General features: G+C 37.4%; 2 protein-coding genes across 2 annotated transcripts in view; both read left to right on the plus strand.

Annotated features, from left to right (window-relative positions):
• The window catches only part of LOC145465852 (puratrophin-1-like), a 32,322-nt gene extending 29,180 nt beyond the window's left edge, over positions 1-3,142 (plus strand). Inside the window, exons 25-26 of the mRNA XM_081449608.1 lie at positions 32-822; positions 1,821-3,142. Coding sequence (XP_081305734.1) covers positions 32-822; positions 1,821-1,826 — 797 coding nt within the window. The 3' untranslated portion in view covers positions 1,827-3,142. The remainder of the gene's footprint in view (positions 1-31; positions 823-1,820) is intronic.
• Positions 3,143-7,353: 4,211 nt separating this feature from the next.
• LOC145465853 (1-phosphatidylinositol 4,5-bisphosphate phosphodiesterase gamma-1-like) overlaps positions 7,354-24,102 on the plus strand; it is a 63,103-nt gene continuing 46,354 nt past the window's right edge. The window contains exons 1-6 of the mRNA XM_081449609.1: positions 7,354-8,705; positions 8,839-8,988; positions 9,105-9,198; positions 9,579-9,635; positions 14,751-14,853; positions 23,231-23,308. Coding sequence (XP_081305735.1) covers positions 8,495-8,705; positions 8,839-8,988; positions 9,105-9,198; positions 9,579-9,635; positions 14,751-14,853; positions 23,231-23,308 — 693 coding nt within the window. The 5' untranslated portion in view covers positions 7,354-8,494. The remainder of the gene's footprint in view (positions 8,706-8,838; positions 8,989-9,104; positions 9,199-9,578; positions 9,636-14,750; positions 14,854-23,230; positions 23,309-24,102) is intronic.

A 24,102-nucleotide genomic window follows, 5' to 3' on the forward strand; every position in this document is an offset into this window, starting at 1 on the left:
TGAACTTTTTGATTACTTTCTTGAATGGCAGAGTATGGTTTAACGGAAGCATCAACAGGTATCAGTGTGGGAAGTCAGCCGCCTCTTGTTATCCCAAGTACACAACCAGGTGATACGTCACCATACCAACCGATAGTCAACTCTGTCAATGTCCCTCTAATGAGGACCCAGTCTACACCGTCCAACAGCTCCAGTCCTCGCTCAACCAAGAAGCGGTTATCACTCGTCAGTTCAGAAACTGCCTCAAGTGTTGACTCTTCAGGTAGCAGCGGTGTGTACGATCTTAATCTTCAATCAACAGACGAGGATGTTTCAGCACGAAGCTGTATTTCAACACCACTCGAAGAAAAACTGTCTAAATCCAACGTGAAACGTAACAAGGTGCGGAAAATCTCTTTAGAACGAACACCAATGGTACGTGCTAGTAGTAAGGAAAATCTCTCTAAAAGGAGGAGTAGTGCCGAGGAAACGCCAGCTTCCAGTCACGGAAAAGATATAGTCGCTGCGTCAGAGGAGGACAAGAAAAGAAATGTTATTTTCAAACCCTTCTCGCCTCCCGACAAATTGTCGGAAAGAGGGAGATCAAAGAGTACTGAGGACACTTTTAGTGAAACACCGGTAAGACGGAGACCAATCAAAGATAAAGACATTATTAACACTGTGCCTCGGAGGCGATCACTTATCGAAAGGATATCGATTAGATCTCACTTGGACAATACCTTTAAAAGACGTAACTCGTTGGAAATGCCTCATTCAAGAAATGGAAAGAGTAATGATGAAGCTGAGGAGGAAAAGCAGACCAGAAAAGGTCAAATTACAGAGGTAAATACAAATACCAAGCCTGCTGTTTGCTTGTAGATAGAGTACGCTTCTTGTTTAGCATTTTGTTTAAGTGACCCTGTAATGGACATCTATTAAACACACACTATCCCTCTTCTAAGCTCGATTTCCGACTGTTTTCTATGCTTGCATTCCTTGCCCCAGGCCGGGGTCAAGCTTGCGCCCATCTTTCAAGTCACGTTTACCGTATACCTTTAGAGCACCTTTAGAGTTGTCTCGCGTCCAGGCGATGTAGCGCTTCTGGTTTAACTGTGGATATGTAAACCCCTATATCAAATTATAGCTTATCGAGCTGGCCATCAAACTATACCAAGAATTTTGAAATACAATGAATTGTCGAGTTTTTCACGACCTTAAAACGTGAGCGTCCTGATCATCTTTGGGTCCCTTTTGGAAGCTACAAGTCAAAGGGTATTTGTTCGATTACCCTCAAATTTGGACGGTAGCTAGTTTGATATATAAGCGACAAAAATGCGCCACCGAATTTGTTATTCCAAAAATTTTTTTCTCTGAGAGCGACTTTTCTACGATCACTCCATATATTTTTATTCCTATTGCGAAAATGTTCAGTAAATTTTCACTGAAATTAAATATGGCAAATCGCAGGCACCTTTTTGAACTGAAGGACAAAAGGGGATTCGGTTCAAAAGGTGATTCGGACACTCGCATTTTGAGGTCGTAAAAAATGCTACAATTCATTTGATTTCAAAGTTCTTGGTATAGTTTGATAGCCAGCTCTATGGGCTTTAATTTGATATAGGAGTTTAGGTATCCGGACGCGCTACATGGACGCGAGGCACTTCTAAAGGTGTACGGTAGCCTTAATTAAACTAGTGAGATTTTATAGTATGTATCTGACAGCAGCAACAACGGCTACACCAACAATAACAACTTCAGCAACAGAATTTGAGCACGAGATGTTACTAAGCAGTGCTCAGAGTACTAGTTGTAACTTTTTGGGATGTCATTTTATTGTACAGGTCTGACAAGATCGGTGAGCTGGCCTTAGCTTAGTCAACTGGTATAGAACAAGCTTAATCAGTCGCAGGGAAGATGCTTCTGCCGAACTGAGCTTTTCATAGCGATATTTACATTATAATTAATGAATTTGTAATCAAGCTCACGAGTGCAGCTCTCCACTGCTAGTATTTTAAGATCTTGCATTGAAATATTTAGTGTTTTACAGTAAATTTAATTGAAGCCGATAATAAAATGGACGCGAAGTGTATAAAATAGAATTATTGAAGTTTCTTGAAGTTATGTCAAAACTGTAACAATTTCAGATTATTCGAACAAATATGCGTCATTGTCTAATTACATTGTCTTATACTGTGAATATGAATATATTGGGCTGGACTATTGAGTCCATATGTTATTTTATAAGAAAATTGTTTATACGATATAGACTCTAATTGTATATTTGACATATTATTAAACAATTTTTAGTTATCGGGATGCTGAATATTAAATTAACTTATTTTACTTTCGGCTTGATTAAATAAATTGGAAAATGTGTTGGGGTTTCAAGAAATCAGCAATGTATCAGTATGCAGCTTGTTCACATTTGCTGTAACTAAAATGGTGTTCTCAGACGGAAACATTCCGATTTGTATCTTTGAACGTTGTTTTCACCAACTGAACATGTTTTATCAAAACAGGGTTTCTGACTAGGTACCTACGAAGTAAGCAGGTTACAGCGTTTGGTCTGCGATGGTTAAAAAGATGTAGAAAATGCCGTGAAAGTAAAGCTCGTTTTCTTAACTAGAAAGGAAGAATATCTTTAAAAAGTACGACGACATAACCTTCTAAAAAATTGCTACGGTGACCTTTTTATTGCAATTTACCATTTCATAGTCTAGTTAACTTCAATATCAGTATTTTCAATAGACGTGTCGGCCCGAGGGCTTTAACTAGTGTATAGTCTACAGAACAACACAAGCGCATTCCGCACTCTGGTCCGCTTAACTGCCTGCTCTCCTGGCTTCTGGTATAAAGTCGTGGAATGTTTTCTAAATTTTTAAATTTTCCAGTGATGAAATTGGATCTATAGTTTATTTTCATTTACAGATCTATATATGTCTTAGAATAATGCCTAGCCACTTTCAAAGCGGATGATACGTACAGCTGAAAAATGTTGATGTTATGCTCTGAATGCTTCCAGTGTTGATAGACTCGATCACTAAGCTTTGGGTGCTTTGTAAATGTATACTTTATTGCCCCGTAGCCTAAATTTAGCTGTATCAGTCAAATGATTAAACAGCTCATAAGAAATAAAGATTACTTACGAAATGGCCTGTTTACTTATCTGTCTGTCTGCTCGTTTGTTTAGTTTTAGAAGTTATGATCTAATACATAACCCAAATATAGGGCTGTTATTTGGTCATGTTAGCAAGCAAGGCGTGCAAGATTGGTTATTTTTTCGTGGATTGTGATAAAGTCGTTAGACGGCCGGGTCTTAACTTGTCCCGAGTGGAAAATGTTTGGTACATGTTAGAGGGGTGTGCATTTAGTGCAACATGTTTCTGGCGCTACTCGCAAAGTCATCACACGCTTGATTTGGTGACTACTAGAGAAGATAAAAATACCATTCAGAACTTATCAACCATAAACTTGCATTTGTCTGATCATATGTCAGTCCTCGTACACCAAGTCTTGAAAAGAATCACCGCAAACTTCCAAGCGTTGATGCTACTGCTTTTCGGAATGATGTCATTACAACTGCACTTTTCTCCACACCAGCGCGTAACGTGGACAATTGATGCGATCAATATACCTACACACACACATACACGCACGCACGCACACATACATACATTATTTATTTCAACATGGTAAAATCTTCGGTGAATTATTATAATAGTATAAAAAAAGAAGTTAAATTATAAGAACTGCCTGGGGGTGTCGACTACCACGCTCATTTGTAAACACATGGTTACTTCAAGACCTCTGGGCCTTGGTATACTGATTAGGTCGCTACTGAAAAATGCAGGTGTTGTTAGGTTAAAAGACGTTGGCGTAAAATAGGATTGAAGATAGATAAACAAGAGTTTGCTGAGAAGATAAAACTAACTCTGTTACAATATGCTAATAATGATAGCTAATGCAAACTTCGTTAACTACGCTATACAAATAAGAGGCAGCTTATGACTGCAAGTGGCTACTGCTTTATTTTTGTCGAAATAATATCGCAGTAAAAAAGCAATGTATGAAATTTAGAGGGGTAGATGAAATGTGACTAAAGAAGGAAAAGCTTTTATTCTTAATGTTTTTATTATTAATACCGCAATACCCATAAGTTAGTATGGTCGCGATATGTTGTTGAATATAGAGTTCCGTGCTATAAGAAAGGGCAACGCACCCCTTACTCCATGTAAATAGGTCATTTCCGAGTAATCTTGTGCCTCTGTGTCAATAGGAGTCTTCATTCGAAACCATTCATATGAAAATGTTTTCCGCGTAGAGGTTCATTTTCATGGAAATCAAACTTATTTTCATATAAAAAAGATTTGAACGAACACTCGTTTTGAAACCGAGGCACAAGGTAACTCGGAAACTGCCCATAAAGGCGGCGTCGACAAAACCTGGATCGGACCGGATCACGGATCAGATCACGGATCGGATCACGGATCGGATCACGGATCGGATCACGGATCGGATCACAGAAAAAAAAAAAGTTAAAAAAAAAAAATCCCCCCAAAATCAAATCGTTTATAAGATAATAATAAATAAAAAATAAAAGTGGAAGACTGAAATATGTTAAATTAAAATAAGAATCCCGAATTTGACGCAATGACATATTAATTACAGAGAATGATAAGAGGTCATTTAAAAAGGCAAACAACCGCTTAATTTACGACGAATTTAAATTGTAATGAACAGGCAGATGTAGTTATATTTGAACGTTAGTTGGCTCGAAGTTTGCGTGAACCTCCCATTCTCGTTTTTGAAATTGTTGTTCGTATCAGTAGCTAATTCTCGGCTACATTTTCGTGTCAGATGTGAGCATTACAGTTGGCGTTACAGTTAATGAGAAAACTTACGTACGAAAACTTATGGACATGGCTTGTTTTAAAGGAGCTACGTCACGATTTGCGCGTCTTGAAAAACTAGCCTAGTTTTTCAAGTTCGTCATTTGCAGTCCTCGTTAATCTTTGCCATCCTTAACGATCCTCATTCCGTTTTGATTTGTCCTTGCCTCTTAAGTGTTTTCTATAGAACACGATCATTTTAAGGTTTTATTCTATTTAAAGGCAACTCTTTACGACCCTAAAAATGACTCTAAAAATCGTAACGTAACTCCTAAAATGTTGTTTATTCTGGGGTTGCGTTATCATTCACACTATTGATGTCATTCCTATAATTTTTTGTAAAACAGCTATATTTTCTTGAAATAGAAATGGTTTGTTTCGTTTTATTCCAGTGCGAAATATCGTATTCCAAACTTACATCTTGTAAAAGTATAGACTTGTCTCAAAAACGGAAATTGTTTGAAATCATCGGGTGTTTAATTTTTTTTAGTGTTTTTAGTTTTTGTGTTTCGATTCATACGTTCGTTCTATTTTTAACATGCCGACTCGTTTTATGACAGTTTACCTTTGATGCAAGTGAATATACGAAATATCATTCATCTGAACTGCGGAGAAAGATTTGAAGACATGATTGATCATCGCAATTATACACACAACTTAAGCAGTCGTGAAATTAAAGCCTGAAAAAAAATCAGGCCTGAACGGGACTCGAACCCATGACCTCTGCGATACCGGTGCAGTGCTCTACTAACTGAGCTATCAAGCCAACTGGGAGTTGGTCCCATTGTGAGTTCGTAATATACCCGTAGATGGTGAAGAGTGCAAGTGAATATACGAAATATCACATAGTTGAACTGCGGAGAAAGATATAAAGACATGATTGATCATCGCAATCAAAACCCAACAGCCTCAAAAAAAGTTCATCTGTGACCAGCTCCCAGTTGGCTTGATATTATAAAAGAATAAAGGAATATCACACCTGAATTAAATAAAACGTTCTGCTCACAGTAGTCACTCTAGTGTAACTTGCTCAACAAAATTTTGATTTTTGAATTTTTTTTCCTTGATCCGATCCGTGATCCGATCCGTGATCCGATCCGTGATCCGATCCGTGATCCGATCTGTGATCCGATCCGTGATCCGGTCCGTGATCCGATCCATGATCCGGTCCGATCCTGCTTTTGTCGACACCGCCGTAAAGGCGGTAAAATCAAAATGGCAAGCAAACGTGCACCTCGCCACCAGGGAATTTCGCCACCAACGCACTCGCCACCAAGAGAAGTCTCCTTGCCACCATTAGGTACATTAGGTGTTCGAGCGACTACAACGTCAATGGACTCGTAGGTTTGTTAGCTTGGCTGTTTCCAAATTTCAATGTCAACATGTTGAGTTGTCGGTGACGTGATACAAGATGTTCTCCGTTGTCTAGCGAGAACCATAGCTTTCTAGAATTCAACTGCATGTATATATCTTTGAGAACTGACTGCGCTGTTATTGCTCAGTTGCTTCGCTGTTGCGTTTGCATTTAAGCTTACGTAAGTGTTTCAAGAAAGGCTTCGGCTGAACGAGTGTGAGTTACACAATTAAACAAAGTAGAACGAACTTCAGTTTAATGTTATTAGATCGTTAATAATTAACTTGGTGGTGAGGTGACCGGTAACCGTGCAATAGACTCTGCAGATTTCGCCTGTTCAGCTATTGCTATCAGCCTCATATCCGATAGCGATTTGCCCATGGACCTTGGTTACATTCGCATACAGCAGCTCCTTCTCTTCACTTAAATGGCCGGTGTCACAGTGATATGTGCATCCCCGTGATATGTGTATCCCCGCACACATATCACTAGTGATATGTGTATCCCCTCCAAAATGGCGACCAGTGATATGTGTATCCCCCACCCCCCTCCCCTCTACTTTAAAAAGCAATATCCTCCTTGAAAGCGCTCTCGTCGTCCGGTCGCTTACTGGACGAACGACTAACCCAAACAGGCTTAAAACACAAATCTCAATTTTTGTAGTTGAAAAAGTTTACGTATCTGCTGCTGGAATTGTGTTCTTGATCCTAACTGGTTTTCTGCGAGCAGGATATAATGAATTTAAAGTTGAACACCAAATGGATCTAGATATATTTCAATTTGAGTTTCACGGCACCGGATTTCTAGGACGATATTAATTGCGCGGTGCATTCTCACCCCTCGAGTAACGCATATTCTCCACTGTTCATCGCCTTGTTTGCATCTGAATTATTCGTGGAGTGAAACACATATCACGGCTTCGACCCGATCGCCATAAAATGATTAGTGGCACTCGTGTATCCCCTGCACCCGCTTTTCAGTTCGACTTTTTGTAAGATATGTTAAGTCTCAAGCTGTATACATTGCTATACTGCGAATATTGCTAGCACGTTTCATAATATTCGACGTTTATTCTTCGGCAGTTAGCCTAGATTACGGCTGTCTTCAGGGGATACACATATCATTGCGCCATGTAATAATTAGTGATATGTGTATCCCCTGCATGCGGTCGGCGACGGTGTACAACCGAGGTCAGTGAAACTCCAGAAATCCCAAGCTATGAATAAATGCCGGGTGTGAATATTTCTAGCAAGCCAGTTTTGACAATGCAAATGTTATGGGCATTTTTCTTCTTGGGTAGAAAGCCAATATAACAGCTGTGTCCATGGGGATACACATATTACTAGTTCATGAAATAATCAGTGATATGTGTATCCCTTATTATCCCGTGCACGCGTGCACGCGTTTTTAGTGGAACTATCGAGTTTCAAACTTCAGTGAATCCAAGCCGTGTAAAAACGTCGGGTGCTAGTATTGCCTGCAGTTTTGACAAGGTTGATGCGCTACATTATAACAGTTGTGTTTCTGGGGATACACATATCACTGCGCCGTGAAATAATTAGTGATATGTGTATCCCCTGCTCGCGAATTCAGTTTAGATATTTAGACATTCGAGTTGCAAACTCCGCAAACCTCAACCTGGGTATAAACGTCGTAGCGAGTAAGCAGTCAGCACGTTTCGGCAATAATTGGCCATTTTCTTCGATCAGGTAGATAGCTAATCTAACGGCTGTGTTTAGGGGATACACACTGAGATCACTGCGCCATGAAATAATTAGTGATATGTGTATCCGCTGTTCGAAGTTTTAGTCAGATATACAATCGAGTCGGTTGGAACTCAACCAAACTCAAGAAATCCTAATCTGCTCCGTTGGGCGCGAATTCATTTCTGGTTTCTTCTACTCTTTACAGCGCTCGTAGGAACCTCGCAACCGAGTCGCCATTTTGTTCGTTGAATGCCCAGGCGCGTATCAGTCTTTTGTGTATCCCCACAGGGGATACCCATATCACTATTGATATGTGTGCGGGGATACACATATCACGGTGATACACATATCACTGTGACACCGGTAGTAATCTGGTAACAAGGAAGGATTTATTTTTCCAGAAATACCGCTGACAAGTACTGATATTGTCACGTGATCGGAATAAATAACCACGAAAGTACGAATATGGTTAACAGGTCGTAAATTGCGCTGTTTTTAGCAGGATGCTCAGCTAACCTGGCATCTTTTAGTACAAATTAATGGAAGAATAGTCATTTTGTACGAAAATGGCTGCAGTGGAAAATGCGTACGCCCCAGCGCCGGCACTCGGCGAAGAGATGGGACCGATCATCGCCGCTTTGAAGGAGGGTAGCGCCATGACAAGGTACTATTCGAAAAACAAAACACCGGATTTGAGGATTTTCATGTTAAAAATGGAGGAGTTTCAAGTAGTGTGGTGCAGGACAGGCAAAGAAGGAGGCAGGCTGGAAGGTTCAGGTATTACCAATACCAAATCCCTATGTTTAAACAACATTGTTTTGATGCCATGTATTTTCAGGAGGCTCCGTAGGTAAGCTTCCACTGGTTCTAGTACTTTTAATATGTTCATTCATTCTGTTGTTGTTTGCAGTGTTTATTCGAGAGATAAAGGAAGTTCGGAGAGGGTTAGGGTCGAAGGACTTTGATAGAAATCCCGAAACAGCACGCAGGCTAGATCCAAATTGCTGTCTTGCCATTTTTTACGGCAATGAATTCAAGCTGAAAACGTTGAGCCTAGTCGGTAAGTGAGCTTATAAGCTTAATTCGGTGCCATAGAATATACAGTTTGCAAAAAAAGTTTGATTGAGATGGAAGATTAACCTACTTGCTGTTGTTATTTGTATTTCGTTCGTCCAGCCCATAGTTTTAAAGAGCGAGAATTCTGGGTTAGAGGACTGGTGTATTTGATGTACGAAAGTCTTATAGCCACACAAGAAGTTCTGATTCATAGGTAAGCTAGCGATTTAAATAATCTGAAGTTGACAGTTCTCTCTAATAGCAAGTGTGAAGATTTAGCAAATATATCTTCGCCTACCAGAAATAATTAATAACAATTGCCATCTGTACACTTAGCTGCCTGTTGTGATGTGTACATGTCATTCTGTAGACGGCAGTTTTCTTTGTTTATCATCAGAAAAATGGACATTTCTCTTCTCTAGCTTTGCTTTCACGGTTCTTAAATTAGGACGTGAGCGTGTTCTACAACTGAGCAGGATATCCAAGTACAATAAATAGTTTCCTTGAGGCGTTTTGTGTTATTTGAAAGCCAAAAATTCCTAGTAGTTGCATCATGAATATTGAAAGAACAATAATTATTGTCTTCCTGTTAAGGTGGCTGCTTAGAGAGTGGAATAGTATGGCTGCAGTGGCATCAACACCAAGGAGAAGGTAAACCTTTTGTATTAAAAGTAATATTTATTCTTAACTTGCGTGCATGAGTGTCCTCATCCAAAGTTTAATTAATTTCATTCAATCCAACAGTGCAGAATAAATAACAATTAAGAAACTGCTGGTGACTTTCTTGACAGCTACACATCAACATTTCACTTTGTTGATTTTCATAGCACATGTGATATTAGTATTTTCCTTTCATATTTGAAGTTTTGTTGGTTTAGAGAAAAGACATGTAATGATGTTATTCTCTTCCTGTGAAATAAAGATACTATGTAGTTTCCGCATCTTTCATAAAACCCAGGGCATGGAATCTAACCTTTGGTTATTGAACTGTAGCAAACTCACTTGGTTTCAATAAACAGAATGGAATCCAACTCACAAAATAAAAATCAAATACTTACGTTTTTAAACTTTTGGTTTTAAATGGGAACCTTTCAAACCTTTTTTTCTTTGTACACTTTAATTTCTCAAGGTTGTCCATACATGTTAAGACCTGGCTCCTGACAAAACTCCAGCAGGTTCTCTATTGCAAAGTGCTGGCAATATGTTTAACAGATATAGCCTAACTTAACTCTGTAACACCAACGAGTAAAAAAAGCAGCCAAATACAAAACAAACAGTAGCTAGTTACTTGATCTAAACAGTTTCTTCCACTGAAAAACCAGTAAAAACAAAAAATTCATCACCTGTTTAAGCCATATGCTCACCAGGTTTTTCAAGAAGCAGAATGTGAAATTGTGACATTTGTTGATGTTTTATGCTTTGATTTCTCTTGTATGGTCTTGGCATAATTCAACCAGAATTGTTCAACAAGATTCTAAGTTCCCTGTTATGTCTGAAATATATTAAGGCTACATTCTTACACAATGTCTTGTAAATGGGCATGTGCAACATGGGATCATCAACATGATTAAAAATCATTTAGGAAACATTAAGAACTGTATTTATGGCTATAAAGTTTGTATTGGAATCAAAAATTCTAGTTGAACTAGAAAGTAATTTAATTAGATTTTCAAAACAATTATGTTTGAATTCAGTAAGAAATATTAGCACAGTGTCTGAACATTCACCGTCAAGATACATGTACTGCGTTTTTTCAAACTGTGTTTTGTTGTTTATGTCATGTACTCAGTAACTGCGTACCTGTAGGTGGAATTATTGATGATAATGGATACATAACACTTGATTTGCTTATTAGTACTCTTAGTGTAGGATGCAAAAAGTTTTCACTTTCTATGAATGAGTTTTGAAATACATTTTGGCTTGATCAAGGCAGATATTTATTGCAACAGGCTTATAACTTGTGGATTGCCAGTATTTTTCTGGACATGTAAACATTTGGTTAATTATGTAGGGCAAACTAATTTTCACACGTGTTGAAACTGAATGAGCAGAAAAGGGAAAGTGATATGAAATTCAAACAACCTGAAGACTTTCTAAGTTTTAAAGTTAACCTGAGAGTCCTGCAGGGTGTCACTTAGGCTGGTTCCAGGAACTGCAGACTGCAGTGAGTTTGTGTCGTGGCTACTACTAATAGAAATTAAACACTGGAGACTGAAGAGAATTGAACATGTAGATTTATAAGCTGTTTGTGTAGGTGCAGCAGTGTTGTAAGGCTCTAATGCAGAGACATAGTAAGTACATATTGTATGTATTACGGTGCAGCCTCAGATGTAAGGCAGCAAATTACGCATACGCAATTTATATGCAGGTATTTTGCATATGTATGTATGGCCATACGCATATATGCATGCAGGTATGTCTCTTTGTTGTGGATTCCCATAAGTTTCTTTATATGAAGCATTGTTGGACAAACAAAGGACATTTCTGGGAATGAAAAAGTGCCAGGCTTAAACGCGAAATTTACATATATGTGGAAACGTCAATAAAAGCTATCCTACTTTGAGTTTTTGATTGCTGTGCATACTCACTGACAGACTTTTACACTTTTTTGATCTTGGGCTGCCAAAACATTGGGAAGAAAATTGAAACAGTCGCTTATTTTAACACATTGTTTTCATTTACCAAATATTATTGTTTTATTTTGAGAACAGGAATAAAACTGCAAGGAAAAGTTCATCGGTCTTCATTGTCTGAAACGTTCCTCTAGTTCTATTTGACACATTGTTCATTCAAATGGTAAAATACTCTTTCCTTGATGAACAAATTGTTTAACATCAAAGTTTATATGGCGTGCTACTCATGACTAGTTAATATTTCTTCAAGCATAGGAAAAGTTCTGTGTATTGGCACGTGTTGGCAAGTTGTTTGTAAAATGTTCATTGACTTCATTAGTTCTGACTAGATCTCTCTTTGAAAATGAAATGATATCTATGTTTCTATTCTGCACAAATCATTCATTCTAGCAGTTACTTTTTTTTTGAAGAATGGAGAGTTTCCATGACATGTGGTTTACATTCAGTTTACACTTTTTTCTGCAAGCAAAAGTTCTGTGTCCCAGCATGTGTTGGCAGGTTGCTTGCTAGAACCGTGCTCATTTTCAGTTGAAAAATGTTATCTTTCGCTTGTATTTGGCACAAATTGTTTGCTGTTTGAAGATGGGATTGTTGAAGCGTCTATTCCGGGTTCTACTTGGTAGAAAGTAGTAAATTGTTGATTCAACAGTGAAATGCTCTGACTTGCTGTTAATCAAGTGCCCATGGCAATTGTCTGTGTCAGTCAAGTCTAGTCTGAGGGAATAGAGTCCTAAAGTGATGACGTCACAAAAATAAAAATTTTGAAATTATGGGATATGATGTCATATTCTTATAGAGGAACCTAACAGAGGCCCTCATTCCAAAAATTAGCTCTAAATTGCAATTCCCAATAGAGATATAAGGGATCAAAGTTTGATAGCATCCCATACAAACCCTTCAAAATTTGTTTCAGTTCCTTCAGTTTAGAACTGACTCAAAAGTAGAGAGATTTATATGGGGCAATACCAAATTTTCATCCTTTATATTTTGGCTGGGAATTACAATTAAGAGGTAATTTTTGGCAAGGACCCTTTTTTTAAGGACACTACTCGAAAATGGCGCCAAATCCTATAATTTCTCAAATTTATTTTTTTGTGACATCACACTTTAGGACTCTATACGTACATATACTGTATGTGTTTATTCAAAATGAACAAAACTCTCTCTTGCTCTTTGGCAAGCTGCATTGGAAACAACAGTGACCTGTTAAGAAATGAAGAAACATTACTTAGTTTATGTATAGGTAATCATACAGTTTGGAGTTTAATTTAGAATTAATTTGCACGAGTGAGTTTTTTAAAAAGCTGAAATTGCACGAACCACTTCGGCGAGTGCAATTTCAGCTTTTTGAAAAACTCACAAGTGCAGATTAATCCCAAATTGAACGAGAAAAACCATATGATTACTTATTAATAATATAAACATGAAAAAATTCGTGTGGAGGAAGTGCCGGAAGATCTTTCTTGAAGCCATTTTTTCTCATTCAAGAAAACTTTTCTCAAAGTTTCCGCACAAAATTTTCATCATCATTTTATGTGATATCATTGGCTTAAAAAATTTCTTTTCATTCAATCATAATCCAGAATTACAATGTGTAGTTTGCACTGGTGTTACACTTTTTGCACTGATGTTACACTTGAACTGCACTGCTCTCAGCCAGTCAGAATCGAATAATTTTTTTATGTATATTATAACATACTAACAAGGCATACACGTGTATACTGTATACATTTAAAAATTGGGTAAATGTAGTCAGGAGATGACATAATCGATAAGAGAGCCGTTTTTTGTCACTGACCGGTATATTTTAGCAAGATGTTTCAGCTAACTCTTAAGCCTTCATCAGTTGAAAAAACCGCTTGATCGTGCGTAACATCAAGCGGTTTTTTCAACTGATGAAGGCTTAAGAGTTAGCTGAAACGTCTTGCTAAAATATACAAGTCAGTGACAAAAAACGCACTTTTATCGATTATACTGTATACGTGTATGTGCATGCGCCCATACGTGTTTTCAGCTGAAGTGAATTTTGCTTATATTTTGTTTTGCTTATACTGAGCTGCACTGTATGTGTATTGTGGCTAAATTTTCTCATGAATGCACCCTTAAATTGTTGCACTGTTAATGATAACACAGTTTAGGTGTGAGGGATTGAAGAAAAGAAGAAACATTACGTTAGCTTATACATACTAACGAGGCATACACGCGTATACTGTATACGCATATGTGCATACGCCCATACATGTTTTCAGCTGAAGTGAATTTTGCTTATATTTTGGTTCACTTATACTGAGATGCACTGTACATGTATTGTGGCTAAATTGCCTCATGAATGTACCCTTAAATTGTTGTCCTTTTAATGATAACACAGTTTAGGTTCGAGGGATATTTTGTAATAATATATAATAATAATAATAATAATAATAATGATAATAATAATCACTTTATTTAAGTGTCGATGTATTTAGCACTAATGTGTTAATTGCGGACACTGTAAATAAATAAACAAATATTTCAAATTTAACATAACTATTGAGAATCCCAACTGGTGGGAGGCTGACCAGTTGGCTATTTACACAATGCGGTAGAGGAGTTGAACTTAGGGCTACCGAGAACAAATCCAGATAGCGGTAGGGTGGAGGATTTGAACCAGGGACCTCCAGATTTCAAATCCAGTGCCCTAAACCACTTGGCCACGCCGCCTTCCAAAAGTTAGGCAGTTTTTTGGATCTTATGGTAATTTTTTGTTGACTGGGCTTCTGAGGGTTGGTTTTTGGTGGTAGACAACCAAGGCAGGTAGAACAGGAGAGTGTTAACAGGTTTCTATCCTTTGTACCTGGTATGCATATACATGTTTAAGTGATTTCAATCAGTGTGCAAAGAAAACAAATTTTCTTACTAGCTCTCCAAAATGTTGTCTCTTTCAGTACTTCTGTAATTTGAATTTCCTCAGAATGTTTCCCAGGAAACTTCTCTTGACCATTGGGCAAGTAACAGACAGAATCCACTAGCCTGAATGGAAAATTCATTGGTCCCTGGCTATCAGACAGGACATTCTTTGCACACTGTTTAATGATACTTTTTTCTCTTGTTATATATTAATCTTTTGATTAAAACTTTATTGTTCTCCTCCCAGCACTGCTGACCATTCAGTTTATATTGGTATGAAGGAGCTCAGGGCTTTTTTTCAGCGTGCAAATATAAAGATCAGTAACTCAAGGTTAAAGGAACTGGTTCAGGTATTTGAATTCAATTGACTTCTTTTACTAGTCTAGGTTATCACATGATTTTAAGTCCCTTGTGGTTGTAGTTAGTCATGGTATGGAGGACATTAATAACCTGCAACATATCAACACACTGTATTCTTTTTTGGTTCTTGTACCTGCAGATAATGAATTGAATGTGCTTTCTTACAAACATTTTAGTTTTAGTCTCATATTATACAACATGTAGTTTTCATCTTGTTGACATCTTGGGTGAAGTGCTGTTTTGCACCGGCTTGCAAGTGAGTTAATGTTTGTTGTCTTTTGAAGCATCATGGCAGGTGGTAAAAACATAGGCATGCAAGACGTGCAAGAGTTAATTTTTTTGTCTGAATTAAAAGCCCCTAGAGGTAACAGCACTCAGTAGACTCTTAACAGTTATGATAAGGTTAACTCAACAAGTTTGTTTGGTTATGTACAGCAGAAAAACAAAATTAAAATTTGTTTCACCTTCGAAAATGTGATATCACCCTTCTGCTATCAAGGTTTGATTTTAATTCCCAGCAAGACAGCTAAACATCAAGCAGTCTACAGTGCACACATGTAATAGTAGCTAATGGTAAAGGGCAGATTGGTGTTGATTCTGGATAACTTTTTCTGACTCATTTTATAACAGGAACCAATTTACTTATAACATTGTCATGCAATAGCATGGTCTTACTCTGTCGCAAGTAATGATCATACTTTTTTTTTCGGTTTTGATATTCCATGAAACCACTTCAAATTAATATCGATTTCAAAACCCAACTTGAGGACACATGAGAAACTGTATAAATTTTATAAGACGTCTTGAAATCTGCAGAGTTTGGGAAGTTTCCTTGTCCTATGCTTTTCACACTGTAGTCTTGGACAAAATAAGTGGAACTCCTGGACCACTCCTCCCCCCATTTCAATGATGCCAAAATGGCACGTTTTTGCTCCTTCGCACCTACATCATTGCTTTGGGGGGGAAGGGAGTTAATTGTTCCTTTTTATTCTGTCCAAGATTGTGATGTTGGCGAGCAGGCGAACGCTAATTTCTAACACAGATCTTGTTATTAAGTCATATGGAAATTTTCATGCACCCTAATCAAGATCTGTATGAAACTCAGTTATTTCTTTACTGTTGAATTTTGAAGACTGCGATAACAAAGATAAGGAGAAAAATCCCTAAGACTTAGCTGCTTAGCTGTTTTTTTGTGGATTTGAGAACCTCTGAGTTGTTTATCTATGCCAAGAAGAAAACTGTTCAATGGGTTATTCCAGGAAAAAGTCTACCCCCCTCCCCCACAGATGGGTTTCTGGAATTCTCTCGGGAGGGGGATTCAATTTAGGCTATGAAAATCTAGTGGGTAGGTAGGAAGGGGGTTGAACGTAAAAATTTTTCTTTGGGGATCATTTCCAACCAAACATAATGAACGAGTTGCCAGTAATCGGATACCCGTAATTGCACAAAGAACTCTGGGATCGTCAGGGGGCAAACATTGCAAGTCGCTAGAAGGAAATGTATGGCGAAAAGTTGTTTCGACGCCCAAAAACATGATTTTGTGGAGTGATCAATGCTTTTTTGCCGTAGTTTTATCGCAAATGGATTTTGGCAATGTTGATACATGGAAAATGTAAGTTTTTGTTTGAATAACCGTGATATAAGTGATAAAATTTACCGATAAACTCCCTTTTGCTTGCGTGAGGTTTATTGTGAAATACATTGAAGAGAATTTTGAAAATTTCAATACACGCCTGATCTCGAGAGGCTACCTGGAGCAAATGGTAGAAAAGACCCCCGAGAAGTTACATATAAAGACAGAAAAGAAGCTCTAAAACAGAAATCGAAAATTGCAGAAGGAACCACTAACCTTTGTGTCGGGCAATTTCACTCAACCGTCAATACCAAACTTTGGAAAGCATAATTACGCACAAATGGCACTTTTAAATACAAATACTCAGAGATATATTCAAGGAGCCACCCTTGATCTGTTGTAGAAAAGGAAACCACTGAAATATGTGCTTGTAAAAGCAGAACGAAGGCTTTGAGCAACACGGTAGCCACACAGCATGAGTCGCGTGGACTCATTTGTCATTAAATCAACTCCAGACAGTACAATGATCGCCACCGGGCTTATTTCCAGTATTATTTGTATGACTGAGCTTTCAAATAAGCCAAAAGTAGCCTGCACACAACTTTAAAGGCTTTACTGGGTTATTTCCTCTCGATTTATACCTAATTAATTTTGTAATATTTTCAGACCATTACGTGATGTAAATTTCTCAATAACGCTCACGTAAGCAACAGAGTTTATCGGTAGGTTTTATCACATATTTCACGGTTATTCAAACAAAAACTCACATATTCCACATATCAACATTGCCCAAATCCATTCGCGATAAAAACGACGGCGAAAAAGCGTTGATCTCTCTCACAAATCGTTTTCTTGTACCTCGAAGCAACTTTTCGCCATACATTTTCTTCTAGCGACTAGCAATGTTTGCCCCCTGGCGATCCCAGAGTTCTTCACGCAAACATGGGTATCCGATTACTGGCAACTCATTCATTATAACATGTGATACTTGAAAGCTCTCTCAATTTGAAAAAAAGTTGAAATCTGTCAAGTTACCTACACAGGTTTTTCCATAATCACAATAAACACACAGAAAACATTATGACAAGAGGAGGAACATGAAGGAAGCTGTCGCAACAAAGCTAGCTAGGAGTGTGTAACACCTGACACTATTAATTTTGTTTTGTCATACCTAGTCCCAGTGTGCTGTTGAGCATAACTGTTGACAAAAATAGCTGTCATAGGAAAGAGTTTAAAAATTCATAGCTCTTTCACAGTCTACATACAGTCGTGTAAATCTGCAAGAGCAGAATGTTTTTCAAATAGTTTAGCATATCTACAGGCTCCTAGTCACATCACATAAAGCACAATTCTCCAATCAGAGTGCTCGAGGGAAAATTAATAACAAGGTGTCAAATTACATTTGCAAGCATGTTATTTGTATAACCTTTCAGGTTGTGTTTTTTGCGGATAACTTCTGAGAATTTGCAAACCTTAACGCAGTTTATGAAGAAATATTCAAGCTCAATGTTGCAATTCAATTAAGGTGGAATATTTTTAAGAAGGAACTCATTTATAATGGAAGATATGGCATTCTATTTTGGTTTCATACATGTTGAGTTAAGTCGCATCACGTAACATGATTTTGTTTATAAGAGTCAGTCAGATATGGTTTGCTAAAACAATTGGTGATTGCCAGGTGCATTTGGACTACTAGTGAAATAAACCATCATGAGGGTCTTGATGGACGGGGGTTGGAGGGCGGGCAAATGTCAGTTGTCAGTTAAAATTTTGTCTATTTGTCAGTTGTTAGTTATTTCTAGGGAACTGAAAGAACGGCATCTTCCCAGCATCTTGAAAGGGTTAAAAATTTTGCCATGCCAATTACAGATTGCCACGGAGAATATAATGTTTGAGTCAGACACTAAATATTATAAAAAATACCAATTTACAATTTACTTCTCTGCCTGCTTCCCTTGCGAGCATGATTGGTAGGTCTAGTTCCCACTGTCCATCTGTAGTTGTTGCAACATTTTTAGTTTTTCCATAGCTTGCCTGAGTAACTCAAGCTCACTAGCATTATGTAAATGTCATCAAACTTCACGGATTTGCCAGTCCTTTTGCTACAAAGCCATTTCGCTCTATGAGTCGTTTTGTTTCAACTGTAAGTCGATTCGCTTCACATCCATTGCTTTAATAGCAGTAGACATAGAGGATATTACACAGCTGCATGGAGATACCAAATTTCTCTTCAACCATATAAAATCCCTACAATACATAAAAATCCCAATAACTATGTTCCTGGCGATTTGGCAAAGATTTCGACCACTTTCCAAAGATTTCCGAAGATTCTCCAAAAGTTGTCTTCCAAATGCCACACAAACGTTTCCAAAAATTTCCGAAGGTTACCAAAGATAGCTGAAGGTTACCCGAGACTACCAAGAAAGATTTGAAGATGTTTTGATCATACACCAACAGATTTAATGTACAGTTAAAGGGTCATGATGTCTTAGCTTGCAGAACAGGCAGATTAGTGGGCTCTAGCACGATTCATGAGTGGGCGCACAAAGTGTGAGAACAAGCACGAAGCGTGAGGCGAGAAAAATCCATCTGTAGTCACCATTGTTTATGCTCTACCACCCCCTTGAAATGATTGGCATGAAAGAATGAGAGAGAACAAAACAATTTAATTTACTGACGTGATAAAATGTCTCAAGTAACCAATTTACAAATGCATACATGATGCAAAACAGTCAACAGACATGAACATCTAAATTTAGCTAAATTTAAATCATGTGGTGCCAAAAGGAACAAAGGAGGTATAAACCCAAACATCAAGCTCAGGAGACCAAAAGCTCGAACGAATTCTGGATGCAAGAAATGTAACTTTGACAACACAGAACAGATCTCTAAGATTCTCGAAATTAACATCCTTGCTGTCAAGCGTTAACATGAAATCAACATTTTAACCTTTTTACACCTGAAATCAACATCATTGAGCTTATACATTGCGTGAAATTGACATTTTGCTGTTTTCTAAGTGAAATTAACATCCTTGCCGTCAAGCGTTAACGTGAAATCAACATTTTAACCTATTTATGTCTGAAATCAACATCATTGAGCTTATGTGCTGCATGAAATTGACATTTTGCTGGTTTTTAAGTGAAACCAACATCCTTGCCATCACGGGTTAACGTGAAATCAACATGTTAACCTATTTAGACCTCAAATCAACATCGTTGAGCTTATGCGCTGCGTGAAATTGACATTTTGCTGGTTTCTAAGTGAAATCAACATCCTTGCGGTCATGCGTTAACATGAAATCAACATTTTAACCTATTTAGACCTGAAATCAATATCATTGAGCTTATAGGTTGCGTGAAATTGACATTTTGCTGGTATCTAAGAGAAATCAACCTCCTTGCCGTCACACGTTAACGTGAAATCAACATTGAAACCTTTTTTGACCTAAAATCAACATTTTTGAGCTTATACGTTGCGTGAAATTGACATTTTGCTGCTTTCTAAGTGAAATCAAAGTCCTTGTGGTCGTGGCGGGCCGATCCTTTGTTATGATAAACCGAGGCGAGACTTCGACTTATAACAAAGGCTTGGTTTGGCTATTATAACAAAGGATCAGCTCTGTTTATCATAACAAAGGCCCGGCTTTGTTTATTTGAAGGCCTCAGCAGGAAAAGGGTGTTAGGTATTTAAATCAAAAGTGAACTTTGTTGAAAATGCTCCAAATTTCGCATGCAGTTTTGTTTAGGTATGTTTAGCAATGTCCCATAGTTTTTCCGCTAAGCTTTACTTCGTTTTTGAGATGTTGCGTATACAAAAAAACCATTCGGTTTTCCTAGTGGCGTCTTCATAAACGAAGCAAAAACCAGCGGGAAAAATACAGGACCACGTTTTTCTATAACATTGAAAACCACATGCAAAAATTCAAGCACTTTCGCGAAACATTTTTTTTTCACCCAGATCGTCACTTAGCATGGTTTTGCACTCACCCCTTCAATTGTAAACCTTGATTTGGTCACACGACTTACACTATTTTATCGTTCATTATTTATGGAGATATTTACTAAGTCAGAATCAAAGCTGCTGGGTAATGAAAGATAAAGGCTCTGAGATTTAATTTTGCAAAAAATCACCATGGAAAATTGTAGATGTAAATTCATGTCATGTTGAAAATGAGTTTGAACTAAAAACTAACTTAGAAGCACTTAACTCCAAAATGGCTTAGCAGCTGACTTTTTCTTCATTCAAAGAAGTTTTCATCCAAGAATCTAAGAAAGTACTGAAAATTTAAGCTCTTTAAAAAAACCTAGTCAAAGTTTTAATTTTTTCACAGTCAAAACAGCATATTGAATTACTTAACACGCGTACAATGTAGTTATAGTGGGAAAGTAAAACTGTCACACAACATGTTTTTTAAAAGTGCTGTTTGCCAGGTATATCGCTGAAATTTTTCTTTCAGGAAAGGAATACGTCTGATAATTAAAGTCATACGCTTCGTCTCTGTAGTTTGTAAACGATAGTAAATTTATTTTATGCCTTAATGTTTTAATTTGTCACACGTTTCATGTAGTGAAACATAATTTGTTCAGTCATACTATAAGTAACCAAATGAAATCTTGGCTACCACTCCAGCACTATCTATCTATCCACAGTTACATATGCTTCAAGACATATGCTTACTTGAGCAAACTATTAACTTCACGGATAACGATGAAAATATGTGATAACCTTGTTACAGCAAGTTTTTGTCTTGCAATGCCGCCACTCTGTTGGGACATGCGATGAAGTAAAAAGTTGATTTCATTCACTTGAATTTTACATTTTGCTTTATCTTAGAAAAAAAACATTTTTATTGTTTCACTTTCTCTCACGAACTGTCTGTTAAACACAACATCTGAAGTTTGCCATTAGGAAAACAAAACAAACCAAAAAAAATTGTTTCACTCATGTCCACTTCATGCTTGCCCATCGGGCAACCTGGGATAAGACAGTGCTAGCCCAACTGATTGTTTCACTAGTCCCGGGCTATCGGGCAGCCTTTTCATCTTGCCCTGTTTCAACCAAAAATTCTTATTTTCAATGAATTTTAAGTGAATAACAATTGCTAATGCCTGTTGTAAGTTGTCAGTAGAGCTAACTGCAAATGCCAATTGTCAGTTAAATTTTTGGGTATTTGTCAGTTGTCAGTAAATTTTTTTGCCATTCTTCAGTTGTCAGTTAATCCCATGCAGACCCTCCATCATCAATGCAAAATTTCCTTGCTATAGGACTCGGCAAGAACAAGTGAAATTGAAATTTGTTTCAAGATTGCACAATCCCACACAATTTCCTGTGCAATCAAAGTTTTTACCCGCACAATTTAGCTCCGAAATTCTGCGCAATTTAACTTTTTTTCAGCACCCTATTAGAAGCCCAACTTGGAGGGAAGATATTTAAACAAAGGAAATCATGAGCGTAACAGTGTTTGGATATCTGATCTTAATTAGCATAGATTTTTATGGTTTTATTTCTCCATTTTCTCCTTAGTTTTAGTTTCGATTGAGAAGATATGTCAAACACTCCAGACAGTGTTTGACCACATTTCCAAACACCTTGAAGTTTGTCAAAAATACTCCGCTATGCATCGTATTTTACACTTTCTTCTTGGTGTTTGGAAATGTAGTCAAACACGGTCTTTCGTGTTTGATATATTAATTCAAGTCACAGAAAGTCTCTTGTCGTTCTAAATTTGGAGACATACTGTATTTTGCACGGTGTAAGAAACAAGTCACAGTTGTTTCTTATAAACTACAAGTCCAAAAACCTTTTTTGTATTTTGCTTGTTTTATGAATTCCACAGAATAATTGTAAGCTTAAGATTTGCTAAAGCTTTAGAGGTTGGACAGGAGCATCTTCTGGAAAGAATGCATGCTATGACCAGCAAAATCATAGTTTCTTTGACTTTAAATAAGGTCAGCTTTTTAGAACACTGTTAGTCATGTAAAGATAGCATGAGATAGTAACAGTACTACTTAAGTATAATATATTGATGAAGCAGCAGGGCAGAATTCTGTTCACTGCTGGTCAATTTGCCCAGTGCTTGGCCCTTTATGAAACCCCTGCAAGCTTAAGCTCTAGCTTAACCTGTAATGTTGCCCTCATGGCTTTAATTGTGTTTATTCCTTGTCTTTCACCATCCAGATTATTAGGCAGTAATGTTTGATGTGCTTTGCAGCTCGCTATGTCTTCATCTTAGGGTTTTTAGGGTTAGGTTTCATTCAAGCTCAATTTTGTATCAAGGTGCCATACATGTCTTTGTCAACCGTTTTTAGTTTCATGATTTATGCTGAATTTCACTTTCTACCCTGGTTTGGGATAAATTGACATGTTCTTAGCCATTCAGAATGGAGAAATTGTTGCCTTTTGTTGTTAGCCTTGAAACTCTAATGACAGAGATGCTTCTCATCTGTCAATTAAAACTTTACTCTCTCCCTTCATTTCAATGTCACACAGTTAGCACTTAAGTCAGCATTTTATATATGCGAGGGAGGACCCTTTTTTTTTGTCTAAAAGTGCAAAAAAATTACTGCAGGAAAGTACCAAGTTTGTTTAAATAGTTAACATTAATTCTTTACTCTCATCATTCATTTTTGAGCACTCTGAGGATATGTCATCATACATATGCCAGATTATTAGGCTCAGGCAGTTGCTGCACACAACACTGGTCATAGCTCAGTGTACAGGATTGCTACTAACATTTCCATAGCAAAGTTGTTCCATTCTAACTGACTTTTAATTTTGTGGTGTGATCATAGATTGCTGGGAGAGGGGAAGGCCACATTGATTTTGAGGGATTCCGCAAAATTTATGACGAGATAATGACTGTCAAGGAGGTAAGTTGTATTGAGAAAGAAATACTTGGTTTGACAGAGACTCTTATATCAACAACATCAACAACAACAACAACAACAAGGCTTTATTTTAATACAGTAATACATTGGACTGACTCGCAAATTGCAGGTCTTAAAATACAATACATGAATTCCTAGTTTATATCAGTGCCTAAATGCCATTCTTTCCACGTCATGTATTCTTTAAGTTATCTAGCGTAGAACTAATTTAAAAGTAACGTAAATATTTTCTTTGTCTCTGTTGTAGTTTTTGTATTTTGTTATTTAAATGATGTGATAAGTGAGCCATCCGCCTAGATTAGGTGAATTCTGCCAGCAGATCAGTTTACAACGTATTAATTTTATTGACTTTAATTTATTAATAAAGTGTGTTAAGTTTGTATACACATGTAAATAAGTCATAGTGCAGTGTCTTGCTTTCTTTTTAAGCCTTTTATTGCCAAAACCCAAAGACTTGGGGGTACACCCATTTAATGGACATGGATAGAACTCATCTTCAGTCAGAAACAGCAGTGTTGAGACAGTCTTACTTTAAACTTAGGGGGAGCCCACACACCAAGGCTGACTTGTTTATTCTACCATTGACAAATCTCCAGGGTTGTCGCTAAGCTGTGGCTGCTGGCAAAATTCACCAGCTGAGAAAGAGGTGATCACCGGCTGGATTTTGGCAGGCGATCACTCTCCCAAGGATGATGAACAGTTTTTAAGTTATGAACATAAAATCATTGGATATCTGAACATATCAAACTGTCTAAATGAAAAGTTTGAAATAAATT

Source organism: Orbicella franksi, chromosome 13 (genome assembly GCF_964199315.1).
Source record: "Orbicella franksi chromosome 13, jaOrbFran1.1, whole genome shotgun sequence".
Taxonomy (NCBI): Eukaryota; Metazoa; Cnidaria; class Anthozoa; order Scleractinia; family Merulinidae; genus Orbicella; species Orbicella franksi.